The sequence below is a fragment of the Lagenorhynchus albirostris genome, chromosome 1, assembly GCF_949774975.1.
Source record: "Lagenorhynchus albirostris chromosome 1, mLagAlb1.1, whole genome shotgun sequence".
Classification (NCBI taxonomy): domain Eukaryota; kingdom Metazoa; phylum Chordata; class Mammalia; order Artiodactyla; family Delphinidae; genus Lagenorhynchus; species Lagenorhynchus albirostris.
Window position 1 is genome coordinate 50,658,278 of NC_083095.1, and position 14,638 is coordinate 50,672,915.

At 43.9% G+C, this 14,638-nt stretch overlaps 3 protein-coding genes and 1 non-coding gene across 7 annotated transcripts; 3 read left to right on the forward strand and 1 right to left on the reverse strand.

The window, feature by feature from the left end:
• Window positions 1–4: 4 nt before the first annotated feature.
• TRNAG-GCC (transfer RNA glycine (anticodon GCC)) lies at window positions 5–77 on the forward strand. The gene has a single exon. It is a non-coding gene; the product is annotated as a tRNA-Gly (tRNA).
• A 1,721-nt stretch (window positions 78–1,798) lies between these two features.
• Window positions 1,799–7,385, forward strand: DNAAF2 (dynein axonemal assembly factor 2). 3 transcript variants are annotated; one of them, XM_060142888.1, is made up of 4 exons: window positions 1,885–3,826; window positions 5,613–5,756; window positions 6,549–6,748; window positions 6,803–7,385. In XM_060142888.1, exons 1-4 carry the CDS (start codon window positions 2,000–2,002, stop codon window positions 7,050–7,052), a joined length of 2,421 nt encoding a protein of 806 aa, XP_059998871.1. In that variant the 5' UTR covers window positions 1,885–1,999; the 3' UTR covers window positions 7,053–7,385. The 3 variants fall into 3 exon arrangements, with proteins under 3 accessions (XP_059998872.1, XP_059998871.1, XP_059998870.1); XM_060142887.1 differs by having other exon boundaries at window positions 6,549–7,385; XM_060142889.1 differs by lacking the exon at window positions 5,613–5,756 and having other exon boundaries at window positions 1,799–3,826; window positions 6,549–7,385.
• A 1,463-nt stretch (window positions 7,386–8,848) lies between these two features.
• Window positions 8,849–11,415, reverse strand: MGAT2 (alpha-1,6-mannosyl-glycoprotein 2-beta-N-acetylglucosaminyltransferase). Its single transcript, XM_060142895.1, has one exon. The coding sequence runs from the start codon at window positions 10,919–10,921 to the stop codon at window positions 9,581–9,583; it is 1,341 nt and encodes a 446-aa protein (XP_059998878.1). The 5' UTR covers window positions 10,922–11,415; the 3' UTR covers window positions 8,849–9,580.
• Window positions 11,416–11,455: 40 nt separating this feature from the next.
• On the forward strand, window positions 11,456–12,829 carry RPL36AL (ribosomal protein L36a like). 2 transcript variants are annotated; one of them, XM_060142896.1, is made up of 2 exons: window positions 11,456–11,607; window positions 12,378–12,829. In XM_060142896.1, the coding sequence occupies exon 2, from the start codon at window positions 12,409–12,411 to the stop codon at window positions 12,727–12,729; it is 321 nt and encodes a 106-aa protein (XP_059998879.1). In that variant the 5' UTR covers window positions 11,456–11,607; window positions 12,378–12,408; the 3' UTR covers window positions 12,730–12,829. The 2 variants fall into 2 exon arrangements, with proteins under 2 accessions (XP_059998879.1, XP_059998880.1); XM_060142897.1 differs by lacking the exon at window positions 11,456–11,607 and adding an exon at window positions 11,763–12,033.
• The last annotated feature ends 1,809 nt before the right edge of the window (window positions 12,830–14,638 follow it).

Consider the following 14,638-nt stretch of genomic DNA (forward strand, 5'->3'; position numbering starts at 1 on the left):
GACTTCCCTGGTGGTCCAGTGGTGAAGACTCCGTGCTGCCAATGCAGGGGGCCCGGGTTCAATCCCTGGTCAGGGAACTAGATCCTGCACGCGGCAACTAAACGCACACCGCTGTGGAGATCCTGCACGCGGTAACGAAGATCCCACATGCTGCAACTAATACCCGGCACAGCCAAATAAATATTTTTTAAAATAAAATAAACATGATAGTATACTTTATAGAGTTTTATAGGAAAAATATTTTCTGCATAATCTTTTAGGAAAAATATGAAAATGTGTAAAAATATATAATCCAAGTATACATTTGTGTTTAAAAATTTAAGTTTCATTATTTCTGTACGAGTTACACGCTAATGTTCACCATAAGTCTTAATAGTATATTCAAGAATTGCAAATTGTTTAAATTTCAAGTCACAGAATCTATTCTAATGATAGTGAAAATCTTTGTTTCAGGATATTACTATATCCTGACGTAAGATGAAGCAGAGCAAGGTGACGTAAGATGAAGCAGAGCAGTTAACTATGTACGAGCCGATAAGTTGCCAGAATCAGGCAATAATTATTAGAGTAAGACAGGAACTAGAATCAGGTGGAGGTGGACATTGTCTGGAAATGAAAAGGAAGCAGAGGTCTGAAAAATGGGCTAGCAGAGAAACAGCACTGCAAGGCTATCCAGGGCTAATACTCTGGGGAACAGAGAGGTGGTGTGCTCCCCGACCTGGTGTTTAATCAGCTGAAGCACGGCTGACCGCACCGCAGAAATCTGAGTATGAGGCACCGTCATGTGACATTATGCCTCAGGGGCCACGTAGATCACACAAGACGGGAGTAGGTTGAGATTTCTCTGCTATGAGAAAAGCCAACACTTGGTCTCAGTGTGGGGAAACCACAGGAAGTGCCAGTGCAGGTGATGAGGTAGGAGAGAAACTTGGATGGTGTCTCAACATTGAGGTAATGCCAACATTGTGTTAAATGTTGCTGAGAGTTTCAACAAAATGAGAACAGAAAAATGATCACTGGATTTAACAACTACCAATTAATAACTACCCCAATCAATAAATATTCTTCTATAATATCTATTTGAATGGCTGCATAGAATCCCATTGCATGGCTGTACCAAAATCTGCTCAACCAGTCCCACTGTTGAATTCTTAGCTTCTTCCCAAACTTTTAGAATCAATGTTTCTTGAGCATGCTCTCAAAGTTGGAATTGCTGGATCAAAAAAAGTATGCATGTTCTAAAAGCTTTTTATACAGCTACCAAACTACTCTCTAGAAAGGTTTTATTAATATAATTCTACCACTCCAAGGAAATACAGTAATTGTTTTTTAAAAAAGCCTTTTCCATTTTGATAGGTGATACGCAGTATCTTATATTTGCATTTTTATTATTAACGAAGTCATATGTTTACTGATCATTGGCTATGAATAGCCTGCCCATAATATCTCTTGCACCAAATGAGAGTTGTAAACAGGGCAAATTGGTGAAATATCTAAGAGACTGAAATGCTGGTTTAGCGAAGTGAATAAAGCATATAAAGTTGTTAGAATCACAGCTTGTGAATGTATTAGCTTTGTAACTTTCGTCAGGTAAGTTCTCAGGTCCTATCTTCTCATCTGTGAAATGGGGATTAGGTCTACCTTGAAGTGTTGTGAACAATGGATAACGTACATGATACTGTTAATTATGACAATTATTCAGATGGTTATTTTGCAGAGGTAACTGCACCATGGCACAGGAATCTAAAAAATGCATAATGTTGGTTTGAAGAAACTAAGGCTATTTCTGATATTTCCGTCACCCCTATTCCTGCCCCTCCTCCCGGCAGTTGGTGGTGTCACTATGGCAACGAGCACACGCTGCCCGAGGCTCAATTCTCTGGCGGTTACAGACCTCCGCCGCCTCACTCTCCGCAGACCAGCAACTCTACGACGCGTTCCTCCCACTCGGTCTCAGATTCATCTCCCTTGGCCCCTGGGCAAGGAGCCGAGGGGCAGCATGGCCAAGGCGGCAACCTCTTCGCCGCTGGAAGACTTGGATCTGAGCGGAGAGGAGGTCCAGCAGCTCACCTCCGCCTTCCAGGACCCGGAGTTCCGGCGAATGTTCTCCGAGTACGCCGAGGAGCTTACGGACCCCGAGAACCGGCGGCGCTACGAGGAGGAAATCACGGCCCTGGAGCGTGAGCGCGGGGTGGAGGTGCGGTTCGTGCACCCGGAACCGGGCCACGTGTTGCGCACCAGCCTGGATGGGACCCGGCGCTGCTTCGTGAACGTGTGCAGCAACGCGCTGGTGTGCGCGCCCAGCAGCCGGCCCGGCTCCAGGGCCGCGGCATCCGGCAGCCAGTGGTCTCTGCCCTACAGCCTGGCGCCGGGCCGCGAGTACGCTGGGGGCCGCGGAAGGCGCTACACCGTCTACGACGTCGTCTTCCACCCAGACGCTCTTGCGCTGGCCCGACGCCATGAGCGCTTCCGCCAGATGCTGGACGCCACGGCCCTGGAGGCCGTGGAGAAGCAGTTCGGCGTGAAGTTGGACCGCAGGAATGCCAAGACCCTGAAGGTCAAGTACAAGGGGACCCCGGAGGCCGCCGTGCTACGCACGCCCCTGCCCGGGGGCTCCCCGGCCCGGCCCGAGGGGGAGCCGGAGAGCCCTCTCCCCGATTTCCCCTACCCCTATCGGTACCCGGAGGCCGCCGGGAGCGCTGCGATCCCCAGGCCCCAGGCGCCCTCCCATCCGGAGGCCGTCCTGCAGCCCGCCCCCACTGAGCCTAGCTACAGCGTGGTGCAGCGCCACCACGTGGACCTCCAGGATTACCGCTGCTCTCGGGACTCGGCCCCCAGTACTGTGCCCCAGGAGCTCGTGGTCACCATCGAGCTGCCGCTGCTGCGCTCGGCCGAGCAGGCGGCGCTGGAGGTGACGGGAAAGCTGCTGTGCCTCGACTCGAGGAAACCCGACTACCGGCTGCGGCTCTCGCTCCCGTACCCGGTGGATGACAGCTGCGGCAAGGCGCAATTCAACAAGGCCCGGCGGCAGCTGGTGGTCACGCTACCTGTGGCGCTGACCGCCACGCACCCGGAGCCCGCCGCGACCCCGGAAGAGGCCGCCGACCGGCCCGGAATTGACTGCGCGCCCTGCGCTTCCGCTCACCAGGGGCAGGCGGGCCCGGCGGGGGTTGGTGGGGCGGACGAAGGCTCGGATCCCAACCGAGGCTGGACTGCAGACGCCGGGATCACCACCCCGGACGCCGCCGGGGAGGAGCACGTCTCAGCACCCGAAGAGCGGGATTTCAGCGGGCAAGAGAGATCAACAACAGGCATCCGGGAGGAGCCGGCTCCCGGAGCTGGGAACTCACCTGGGAACGGTGGCGGAGGCGCTCCTAGTACTTCATCCGGGGACCTTGACAGGGGGTCTTCTGCAGGAAAAGTGAGTGCGCGCCGAACTCTCGGCGTGGAGGCGCTGGAGGCCCGCAGGGAGCCAGCTGATCGAGCCATGAGTGGTCCCGGCACCGACCGCGGGGAACCTCTGTGCCCGCCTTTGCAGTGTAATCAGGATGAAGAATCCCTGACTCTGCTCATTCAAGTGCCTTGGATCCAGCCTAAAAGTCTTCAAGGGGAAGTGACCCCCCTCTGGTACAAATTGTCCTTCTCCACCCAAGACTTAGTTTATTATTCCTTCGTTTTGCAATTTACTCCAGAGAATAAGTTGAATACCAAAGAACCAGTGGTTAGCATTTCTTCAAACAATGCAGTGATAGGACTGGCCAAATCTCCAGAGTGCCATGGACAGTGGAGAGAGTGGTATTATGGTTTAAACAACGATTCTTTGGAGGTAACAGTTCTTTCTAGAGTCCTAATATTTGAAATATTCTGTTCCACTTGCTATCACAGGCACACTCTCAGTTTATCCTAAACAAAGGATTTTCCATTATAACTTCTCTCCTGATGACTTGAAATTGATGCACTTGATGAAAGATGTTAAGTACACTTAAACGCATATTGAAAAAAACGAAAAAAACTTAACGCATCCTCTCTGGTGGATGGGTTTCAAATCTTCACAGTTGCCCTTGAGAAGGGCTGTAACTTTAGTCATATTCTCAAAGGGGTTGTGACACAAATAGGTTTAAGAGGCATTCTATTATGGCCATATTTTAAGTTGGTAAATAGCTTTTTCCAAACTTAGAAAGTAAATAGTTTACTTCCGGAGAGCAAAAGTAACTCAGCCTGTGCCACACAGTTCTTTTGTAGGAAAACCAACTCGCAGGTGTGAATCTAAATCCCTTGCCCTCTCGGCCATATGGTACTGCTTAATTTCAGTCGCTGATATTGGTGGGGTTGTTTTCTGGTGGGCGTTATATTACATTGAAGTTACCTCTTTTTGCATCTGTTTTAATCTGTTCCCTGCTAGTACTTGACACAATGGCTGGCATTTAACGAAGTGTGATATAAGCCTTTGTTGGTACCAACATCACATCAGCTACATCTCTTTTGGGCAAAAACTGGGGCTGTGCATTATCAGGTTTACCTAGGATATCATTTTGTAGTTGCTACTATACCTTTCAGATTACCGAGGATCTTGAGATTCAGTATTCCAGTACTATTGGCAAATACTGGAAAAAAAAAGCTTGACGTTCTATAGAACTTTTTAAACTCATAAGTGAACAATTAATTGGTATTTTTGATTGAGGTTTGTATCAATGTTACATGTAAATTTTTTTTAGCTCTTTTAAGATATTCAAGGGTTAAATTCCCAAATTCACAACACTAGTTGCACAGATTATATATTAAAAATTAAGTTTGGGGCCTTGGGCTTTAACCTGCCAGGAAGTTTTACTTCTTCCTGTATTTTTCTAGAAATTTGCTAATAAGTTAAATTTTTATTTTATGAGGTGTATCTTCTGTGAGAAGTGGTTAATTTGAAAACCTCCAAAAATGGTAAATAGCCAGGGCTAGGTAAAATAATTTGTGAGAATATAAAATATGAAATCGACTATCTGTTTATGTCATCAGAAGGGGAAATTTAGGAAAGGGCAGTCGTTTTCCTGTAATTGTTTTAATAAATGTGAAAATAACTCACAATGTGGGAAAAAAAACTATATGGACAAGCATTTGAGAGAATACTAAAGAATGTATTTTCTTACCTAGCCAAAAACTAAAAGGCAAACTGGTCACACAAAATTAAATAGATCCTGTCTGTGTATCTTTTGCTGACTCATTAGGAAGTGTTCTAAAATTAAATTGCATTTTCTAGCTCGGACTGCATTTATAACTCTAGAGGTGATGTTATTCTTACAAAATAGAGGGGGAAAAAAAGGAAGATAATTTGTAAGTAAGATTACTTGGAGGGAAAACATACCTCAGATTTAATAGAGACCTAGAAAAGGAACTAAGACTTGTCTTCTAGGGTCTTTTCCTATATATGTGTGTACTCTTGCTGTTCTTATTGCTCTGTACAATACTCAGTTTTCTTTTGCCAAAACAGCATAGGAATAACATTAAAATAAACATTTTAAAAGTGCAATTCTGAACTGTGTGAGAACTTTTATGAGCTGGTTTTAGATACAACTCTGTCAAGTATGACCAATAAGGTAGAATTTTTTTTTCTCTTTTTATTTTAGGAAAGGTTATTTGTCAGTGAAGAAAACGTTAATGAGCTTCTTGAAGAGGTCCTGAGCCCTCCATTCAAACAGACAATGCCCCTAACCCCACCATTAATTGAAGTTCTTCAGGTTACTGATAGTAAGATTGAAATACATGCAAAGGTAAGGATTTTGGTGGGCTCTATAGAGTCGTGATTTGGGACAAGGTTGAAGCCTAACAGATAACTTAATTCTTGATTTCTTTATATGATAACTTTAAACTAAGTGGACATGATGGCTGGGAAGAGTGATGTTAAGAGGAATAAAGACTTTTTTATATGTATTTTACTATTAAACATCTGCAGTTCATTTTCACTTATGTTATCTCCTTTAATCCCAAAATAACTGTTCAGTGAGGAATGGAGAGAAACTAACATTTGGGAATTATGAGTATTAGTCCAGGGACAAACAGCTTTTTTTTGACTCTCAAACCATGGGAACTATGTCATCCAGTTTGTTCTTTCTAGTTGAACTTAAGTTTGGTTATTTTTATAGTCTTCAGTATTGGACACAAATGAGTAACTAGGACAATTGACTTGTAATGTGAATTCAGGGGAAAGAGGCTCTAAAGAATCACAGAAATACAAGAAAATTCAAGAAATTCAAGAATGCCCTTATAAGAATGACTGCTAATGGGTTTTATAGGCCATGTTAAAAGGTTTGTAGGCCAGGATTATTTTATCCTGAAAGAGATGAAGGGTCAATGAAAGTATTTAATCAGAGAATCAATGCCAGGTTTGTATGATTAAAATATGACTGGCAGCATTTGGAGAATGACTTTGAGGGGGAAGCCAGAGGGCCTATCTGTAAGTCTACTGGGTTATTCCTTCACAACTTAAAAAAGTTTCCAGCGGGTACAATTTACTTTTCTATTTGTTTCAAGGAATTATTAATTTGCTGTTTCTCCTGACATAGTTGCAAGAATGTAGTAACTCTGAGCAGCTTCATGAGAAGGAAGAAAGAGTCAATGAAGGAAGTCATCTAACTGAAAAAGAACGTCTACAGCATGCTACTACCTCAGCTGATTCCAATTCATCTGTAGCAGTCAAAGTACTAGAAACAGACAGTTGTGGTTCAGTTGCATGCTTGCAACAAGGGGCCCTTGATGTTTCTCAAAAGCCGTTTGCAAAGTCTCAGCAACCTGAGTCAAAAATGGAACCTGAATTTATAAAAGACAAAAGTGCTGTTCACTCAAATGATGAAAAAGATAATTTAAAAGAACCAGTAATAAATGAAGAGAAAGAATTAGATGGAGATCACCTATCTTCATTACTGAACAAAACTGAAGTTCACAATACACCTGGTTTTGACAACATAAAGGAAACCAATATGCAAGACGGTCGTGTGCAGATTATTAAAGATCATGTGACTCATTGCTCATTCAGTTTTCAGAATTCTTTGCTTTATGACTTGGATTAATTCTGTATCATCTTAGAATTTAAAGGCTGAGTAAAAACTTATGGACTAAAAATAGACTCTGTTTACTATCTTAAAACCAAAGGTATTCAAGAAAGTATAAAATTTGCAATTTTTATTCTCATGGGGAAACTGAAGCTATTTATTTTTTTTGCATGTAGAGTTTATACAAAGCTTCCTTAATTATGGAAATAAGTTTTGTGATTCCTCTGATGTATATTTTTTCTAATAGTTAAACATTTAGTTTTAATACAACCTATTTATATTTACTTGTGTTGTTTTTGGCTTTTGTTTGCCATTACTTTAATAAAATTTCAAAATAAATACTCATTAAAAGTTGTGTCTGTCACAAAGAGTATTTCTAAAGAATGCAATTAACTAGAAGCACACTAGAGTGCATGTGTTGGTGGGAGGAGAATCTCAAAACTATGCATTTATAAGTCTCACTAAATAGGATGTACTTATGCTTGTCATAGAGATTCTGAAAGAACTTTACTAACCAATATTAAATGATCCAAACAATACAAATACACTGAAATTTAGTATTTTTGCTTCAACTGTGTATTTTACTCTTCTCATATATGTCACCATGTATATATATATGTGTGTATACATATATATAAATAACAGGTTATTTGTTAATGACCTTGAAAATTCAAAATTTTAAAATAATTTTTTGGAAATTATTCAAACATCCCTTGGTTTTATAGAATTAATTTACAAATTTTAGAACAGGACAAATTGTCTAAGAATTTGCTCCAATAGGAAAATTGTCTTCATTATATTATTACATGAAAACAAGAGCTAGTGTTTTCTAATCAATTTCTTTTATAACACCTAAAAGAGGGCAGCAGATAATTTATCAACAGTGGCTAAGTTACGAATTTTGTGGAATAGTATTTTTATTTGAGGCCAGGAGAAAATCCCAACAGATTTTTTTTTCTCACAAAAAATTTTAGGACAACATGAAAGACAATATAGACAGGAAAATATTTGTTGATCTAATCGCTGACCCCAAGGCCTTGAGCTGATCTATTTCTGTTCCAAAAACAGCTACTAATTCAAACCTCTGGCCTTACCTTAGTCCCGGAAACTAATTTCTTTAGTCCTTTGAACTAGGGAGGTCAGGTCAGAGCACCAAAAACTGGTACGAAGCCTAGCAGTTCATTCTGATTTACATTTATAACCCCAGTAAAACCTGGAACCAGAGGGCTGAGGGCAGTATAAAGATAGCTCATAAAGCAAGAGAACTATTTGCTCCATTGTAGATGACCATATACATTTTTCAACCATAATAGGAATCTTAATTTGATGGAATAATAGTTTTGAGACTGTCCATTAGGTACACAGTTTTCTTAGATTGAAATGACTATTGCAGTACCTACACAGAAAGTAGTCTATATCTATGATTGAATACAATTATATACTGTTAAGGAAAACTTTCATGTTAAATATGGAGTAAATTTTAAGCCTGCTTCCTATTATTTACTGTCTGTCCTTTTAAAAAGTACGATTTCTGTTAAAATAAAGCTGGCACTAGAACATGTTTCACTTTGGCAGGACTGAACTTTGTATCATTTCTGGCTGTACTTCACTTACACAGCAGCTTTTTATTGCTCATTATCTATGCCTGGCTAATTTGAAAGCCAGTTTCTTCCAAAGGGATGCACTGTCAAGAGCTGGGTTTTCTTTATTTCAAACTCAGTTATACAATGTACAGATAATATGTAATGCTAACTTTAAACCTTGTAGAATGTCTTTACTGGATTTTGGTGTAAAAATTTATTCTGCAAAATGATCAGGAATCTTTTTATGCAAAAATGAGTATTTTATTTTGGCAGCACTAAAAGAAAAAAAAAAACCACTGTATTTCTACATTGAGGTGAAAACAGTGTTTAAACTTTCTTATCAATCAAATACATTCCAAAAGAAAGTGTGTTCTATGAAGGTTCCAAAGCATGGCAAATCTTAACACAATAATACAGGAATCTTTAATACTGAAAATGACTCTGTTCTGACAGGGTGTTTAACATAACTTTCCAGTTATAAAACCAGTGAAGCAATCCCTTCCTAGTAACTGTGTCAAGAGTGAAGCTGGGCTTGTTCCATTAATACTCTTAACAATTTCATTGTAATACTTTTTACTAATATGACAATTTTAAATAAATTCTGCTGTACTTAAAAGAAGTCTTGAACGTGGAAAAGTGTACAAAGTTCCGGATAAAAAGATTAATAGATGCAATTTAAATAAAATTTCTCCTCTTCTTTCTTATCAATTAACAATAATGATTACCTTTAGCAGATACACATTGAGCTTTAAAACCCAATTCTCAAAATGAAAACTTGTTTTACATCTTAATCAGACATAAAAGGAAAAGATTACTATATTGGGACACCTTTTACGAGAATTCTGTTGTTGTACTAAAGCAGAAACCAGTTCCTAAACCCTTTTATTCAATTGTATATTCTGTTTGGACAAATATCAAAAATAGAAGACTGTCACTACTTTTGCTTTTGTAATTGTGATTTTTTTACTGCAGTCTTCTATAACTTTTACAGAGTTCATGGTCCCTAATATCTCCCCACCCTCCATTTTTCCTAGGTGGGGAAAGGGCTGCCATAAACTTCTCACTGATAGTTAGAGTTTCTGGAAACAGGTACTGTTTGTTATTATTTAAGAGTGACTCAATTTGGGCACTCTGGGTGGATGGTCTACAGGTTTTTTGGTGGTGCATACCACAGTCTCCAGCATGAAAAATCCTAGGAACTTGAGGAACCAGCACTTTCCAGAATTTTGGAAGGCAAGATACAGTCAAATACTGAAGGGTCCAGTCCCAGTTATAATCATCGTAAGTACAGAAAGTATCTGTGCACTCAATCAGCTTCTGATAGGCATCCCGGGTCAAGGCCAGACCCATATTGTGCTCTGTGGATTTCCACGTTTTCACATCTACCTTGTCAGCAACGCCATAGAAACTGCGAATGGCAGTATAGGTCCCCAGGGAGAGAACATCACACTCAGGACACTCTTGCTGCTTTAATTGCCACATCTTTTTGAAGACATGGTAAAAGTCAGGGGCTAAGTAGTGATCCTCTTCTAGGAAAAGTATGAGGCCAGCATAGTCTCGAAGGACTTTGATCCTCTCCCATACAAAATGCAGCTTCCACCACCAGTGGTGTTTGGTTTGGGAGAATTTGGCCTCTCTATAATGGCCGAAGGAGTCGGGATATTCAGCATTAATGCATCCCATCTGCAAAGCTGCATTCTTCTCCACGTCTCTGGGGCAATCTCTGGGGTCAGTGCCCGGAAACTCGTTGGGGTACAACTGAATACTAAAAGGAAAGAACACCTGCAGAACCGGACAGAAATCCACTCCAGCAATCAGCTGATTGATCTCGGTCGACCAAAAGTCATGGCTAAAGATAACGAAGACGTTGTCGATTCCCTGGGCTTTTCGAAGTGAGTCCAGCAGCAGTTTGAGGTATTCAGGCCGGTTGTGCACCTGGACCACCAGCACCAGCTCTCGGGGGGCCCAGGAGCCGGCCTTACCTACATTCCTCACCGTCTGGTCAAAGTTCAGCTGGTACACTAAGGACCGGTACCGCAGCGTCAGGTTGTCCACCTCGGGGTGCGGGGCCGCCGCGACTAGAGGAGCCGCCGACTCGTTGGAGCCCCGGCGGATGCCCACGGACACGGCGGGATGGTCCCCGGCCCGGGCGCCTGCACCACGCGCGGGCTCGGCGTCCAGCAGCGGCGGGGCGAGGGCCTCGTTCTTCCTTTGTCGCCCATTGCTGCTCCAGAGGACGAAGCCGCAAGCGGCCACCACGAGCGTCAAGATCAGCACCTTCCGCTTGTAGATACGGAACCTCATGGTCTCCGGCGCCAGGAGCGCAGGCAGGCAGACGGGCGCGGAAAGGAGCTAGAGGCTCCGGCGCGGAAGGGGCGGGCGGGCGGCGGCCGTGGCCTGCAGCAGTCGGAACTGGCCCCCACGGCTGTCCTCGCTAACTCATCCCGGGCCCCGGGGGTCCTGGGGCCCGAAGGCTCTCAGCTCCCCCGCGCCGCCCGGGCTCCACACATCGTCGCCTGGCAGCTGCAGCTCGGGCACCGGCCCCGCCGCTAGGAGCCGCGGCACGGCGTCGCCTCGGTCCTCTCCATCCAGCACGGGTCCCGGAAGAAGCCTGTCGCGGCCCCACCGCACTCCGGCTCCGTTACCTGCGCTTCCAGCGGCCCTGCGTCCTCTGTGCTCTCATCTTTACGCGGCCCCGGACGTCTCAGACCAAGGGACGTACCCTCGCCCCACTCCGGCGGTGACTGTCCTGACAACCAGCGACCGGCCCGCCGTACGCCGCGGTCCCCGGGCCCACACCCCTCCGCCCCGCCCCTCGGGCCGTCGGTTGGCGCTTCCCGATCGAGTCTGGAGACGCACGGCCGTCGCCGCCCGCTGCCTATTGGGCCGCAGCGCGGTCGCTCAGGCTCAGTTCCTACATCCGGGGCGTTCCTTCCTTTCCTGTGAGGCGTGAGCAGAACGAGGCTGGAGCGTGGACGCGGGTTTTCCAGGTAAGCGGGGTGCGGGGCGGTGGCGATTCCGGCTGGAGTTCCCAGTGCTCAGGATCCAGGGCTGGGCCGTGTGGGCCCTGGTAGGAGAGGGAGGGCGAGGCCCGCCGCCTTGGTTGGTGGATTTCAAAAACGGGCTTCTCCCTTCCGGAAAGGGGCTCTCGCATGGCGGCTGCTGGGCCGGGAGGCACTTATTAGGGACACGTCAGCCTTCAGGGCTGCTGAGGAAAGGATGACGATGCTTCGGAGGGAAAAGTGAAACCAGGCTGATGCGGTTCTCGGAGAAGGGACGGGGCGGGCCGTGGAGGTGGCTCTACACCGCGCCCCGAGTCGGGCATGCCCGGGAGCTAGAACATGGAGGGAGAGGGTGCGCGGAGAGGCGAAAATAAACTCTAGCCTCGGCCTTCTTTCTCTGCCGAAGAAAATCAGGTATCACACCACTACGGTTTAGTTGTTGGGCAGCCACGGTAAATTAAGCCCCAGAGGAACCCACTTTGTGGGGGAAACTGTACTGGGCGTCCCTGTGTTGCTGCTCTTGCTGTTTGCTGCTCTTGCTGTTTTTCAGTGAGTTTCATTCTATAAATGCTCCAATAATTTAAGGATTTCCAAAAGCTGTGCACGTACATGTGCATTTACTCATACGGAAAAAGAATACTTGGTGCAGTTATACGTTACTGACTTGTGTAATGTTATCTTCCTATAAATATTTATAAAACACTTGAATTTTCAAAATGTTTAACGTTTGCGGCCGTATTTTAAATATTTTACAACAGTTTTCATCGTGAAGACACCTCTACTGCAAAGATGGTCAATGTACCTAAAACCCGAAGGACTTTCTGTAAGAAGTGTGGAAAGCATCAGCCTCACAAAGTGACCCAGTATAAGAAGGGCAAAGATTCCCTGTATGCCCAGGGAAAGAGGCGCTATGATCGGAAGCAGAGTGGCTATGGTGGGCAAACAAAGCCAATCTTCCGGAAGAAGGCTAAAACCACAAAGAAGATCGTACTGAGGCTTGAATGTGTTGAGCCCAACTGCAGGTCCAAGAGGATGCTGGCCATTAAGAGATGCAAGCATTTTGAACTCGGAGGAGATAAGAAGAGAAAGGGCCAAGTGATCCAATTCTAAGCTTTGGGAATCTTTTGTTCTTCTATTTTTGAGAGCAAAATGTTTAAGTTATAGAAAAATTGCCTGTATGAGAATAAATACAGTGATATTCTTACTCAAATCTTTTGTGTTTTTTAAAATATAAGTAAAATCACAGGCCTAATTTGGCTGTAAATTAAAGAAATAATGGTAAATTATTTGTAAGTGAACTAAGGTTCATCCTCTTATCTAATTCATTATTTAAATTTAGTTCCACAAAAATTGGCATCTTGTATTTATATAAAAAGAAGGTGGGCTTCCCTGGTGGCGCAGTGGTTAAGAATCCACCTGCTGATGCAGGGGACACAGGTTCAAGCCCTGGTCCGGGAAGATCCCACATGCCGCAGAGCAACTAACTAAGCCCATGCGCCACAACTACTGAAGCCCACACGCCTAGAGCCCGAGCTCTGCAAAAAGAGAAGCCATCCAGTGAGAAGCCCGTGCACTGCAAGGAAGAGTAGCTCCCGCTCACCGCAACTAAAGAAAGCCGTGTGCAGTAACAAAGACCCAATGCAGCCAAAAATAAAGACCCTGCTTTTTGTAAATGAATTTTAGGCTAAGATGCTTACAATGGGGATGGCTTGTAGATGAGCAATAATGCAAAGGGCTAGGGTGTAGGAATAACATGGTGGGCACTTATTCCCAACACAGACTTTTTTTTTTTTTTTTTTTGCGGTAAGCGGGCCTCTCACTGTTGCGGCCTCTCCCGTTGCAGAGCACAGGCTCCGGACGCGAAGGCTCAGCGGCCATGGCTCACGGGCCCAGCCGCTCCGCGGCATGTGGGATCTTCCGGACCAGGGCATGAACCCATGTCCCCTGCATCAGCAGGCGGACTCAACCACTGCGCCACCAGGGAAGCCCCCCAACACAGACTTTTATATCTACATTTATTGACGAAGAAATAATTGTCTTTCTACAGGAACATGTAAAAATCAGATATGCACTAAATTTTATGCCACAAAACTTCACTTTTTAAAGAACCATGTTTTAATATAGTTTTATAATATTTTCAGGCAATGTCTCACCAATTTATGAGTTCAGAAAATCCTAAGATACTTAATTACAGAATTCTTAGTTTTAAAGAGCAAAAGTGAATTAACTTTTAGAAGGCAGTATAAAGCCTGGGCTGGAAATCCCCGATCTAGGTTCACAGAGAGGATTTTTCTCCAGATACTTACACTCTTTCCCCTCCTTTGTTCCCAGAGGCTAGTTCTGACACTGTTGCAGTGATCTAGGAGAGAGGCTGATTTGAAAGACAGTGGGAATGAGGAGAATGAAACAGTTCTGCTTCCATTTTCCAAGATTCTTTTAAGTTGGTTCCTTTTATATATCCTCTGCTCTAGTTCAAATCCTAATCATCCTTTAGCTGGTATATTGTGGCTGATATATTGCTATCAGTTTTTTAATTAAAAAACTTAAACATATTAAGTGACTAAAACAAAAAGAACCACCCTCATATAATACAGAACTTAGTAAACGTAGCAATTTTCTGCTACTCCCACCCAACCCCAAAACTTCATTCCAGCCCTAAAAATTAAAAATCTTAGAAATCACAACAAAGATTATGGAATTAATATTATAAAACTTGTAAAAGCTTAAGTCTGTCCAAAGCAACTCCTACTTTATGTATGGTGAATATAAAATTCCATATATATTTAGAATAATATACCTGAAAAACACAAAAGTGCTTAAAAACTTATATGTAGTTTCATATCAAACAAGTTCTCACTACAGTTTAGACTATATTAGTGCAAAGTATATTTTCTGCATACAGAAACTCAATTTTTTTTTTTTGATATTTATTTATTTGGCTGCACTGGGTCTTAGTTGTGGCATATGGGATCTAGTTCCCTGACCCGGGATTGAACCTGGGCCCCCTGCACTGGGAACA

What these genes read in the sequence shown, in the direction of transcription:
- DNAAF2 (XM_060142889.1), top strand. Translation starts at nt 1,844, where the DNA reads ATGGCAACGAGCACACGCTGCCCGAGGCTCAATTCTCTGGCGGTTACA. An exon ending in TAAACAACGATTCTTTGGAG is followed by an intron (nt 3,827 to 6,548) that starts GTAACAGTTCTT and finishes CTCCTGACATAG; the next exon opens with TTGCAAGAATGTAGTAACTC.
- MGAT2 (XM_060142895.1), bottom strand. Translation starts at nt 10,921, where the DNA reads ATGAGGTTCCGTATCTACAAGCGGAAGGTGCTGATCTTGACGCTCGTG.
- RPL36AL (XM_060142896.1), top strand. Translation starts at nt 12,409, where the DNA reads ATGGTCAATGTACCTAAAACCCGAAGGACTTTCTGTAAGAAGTGTGGA.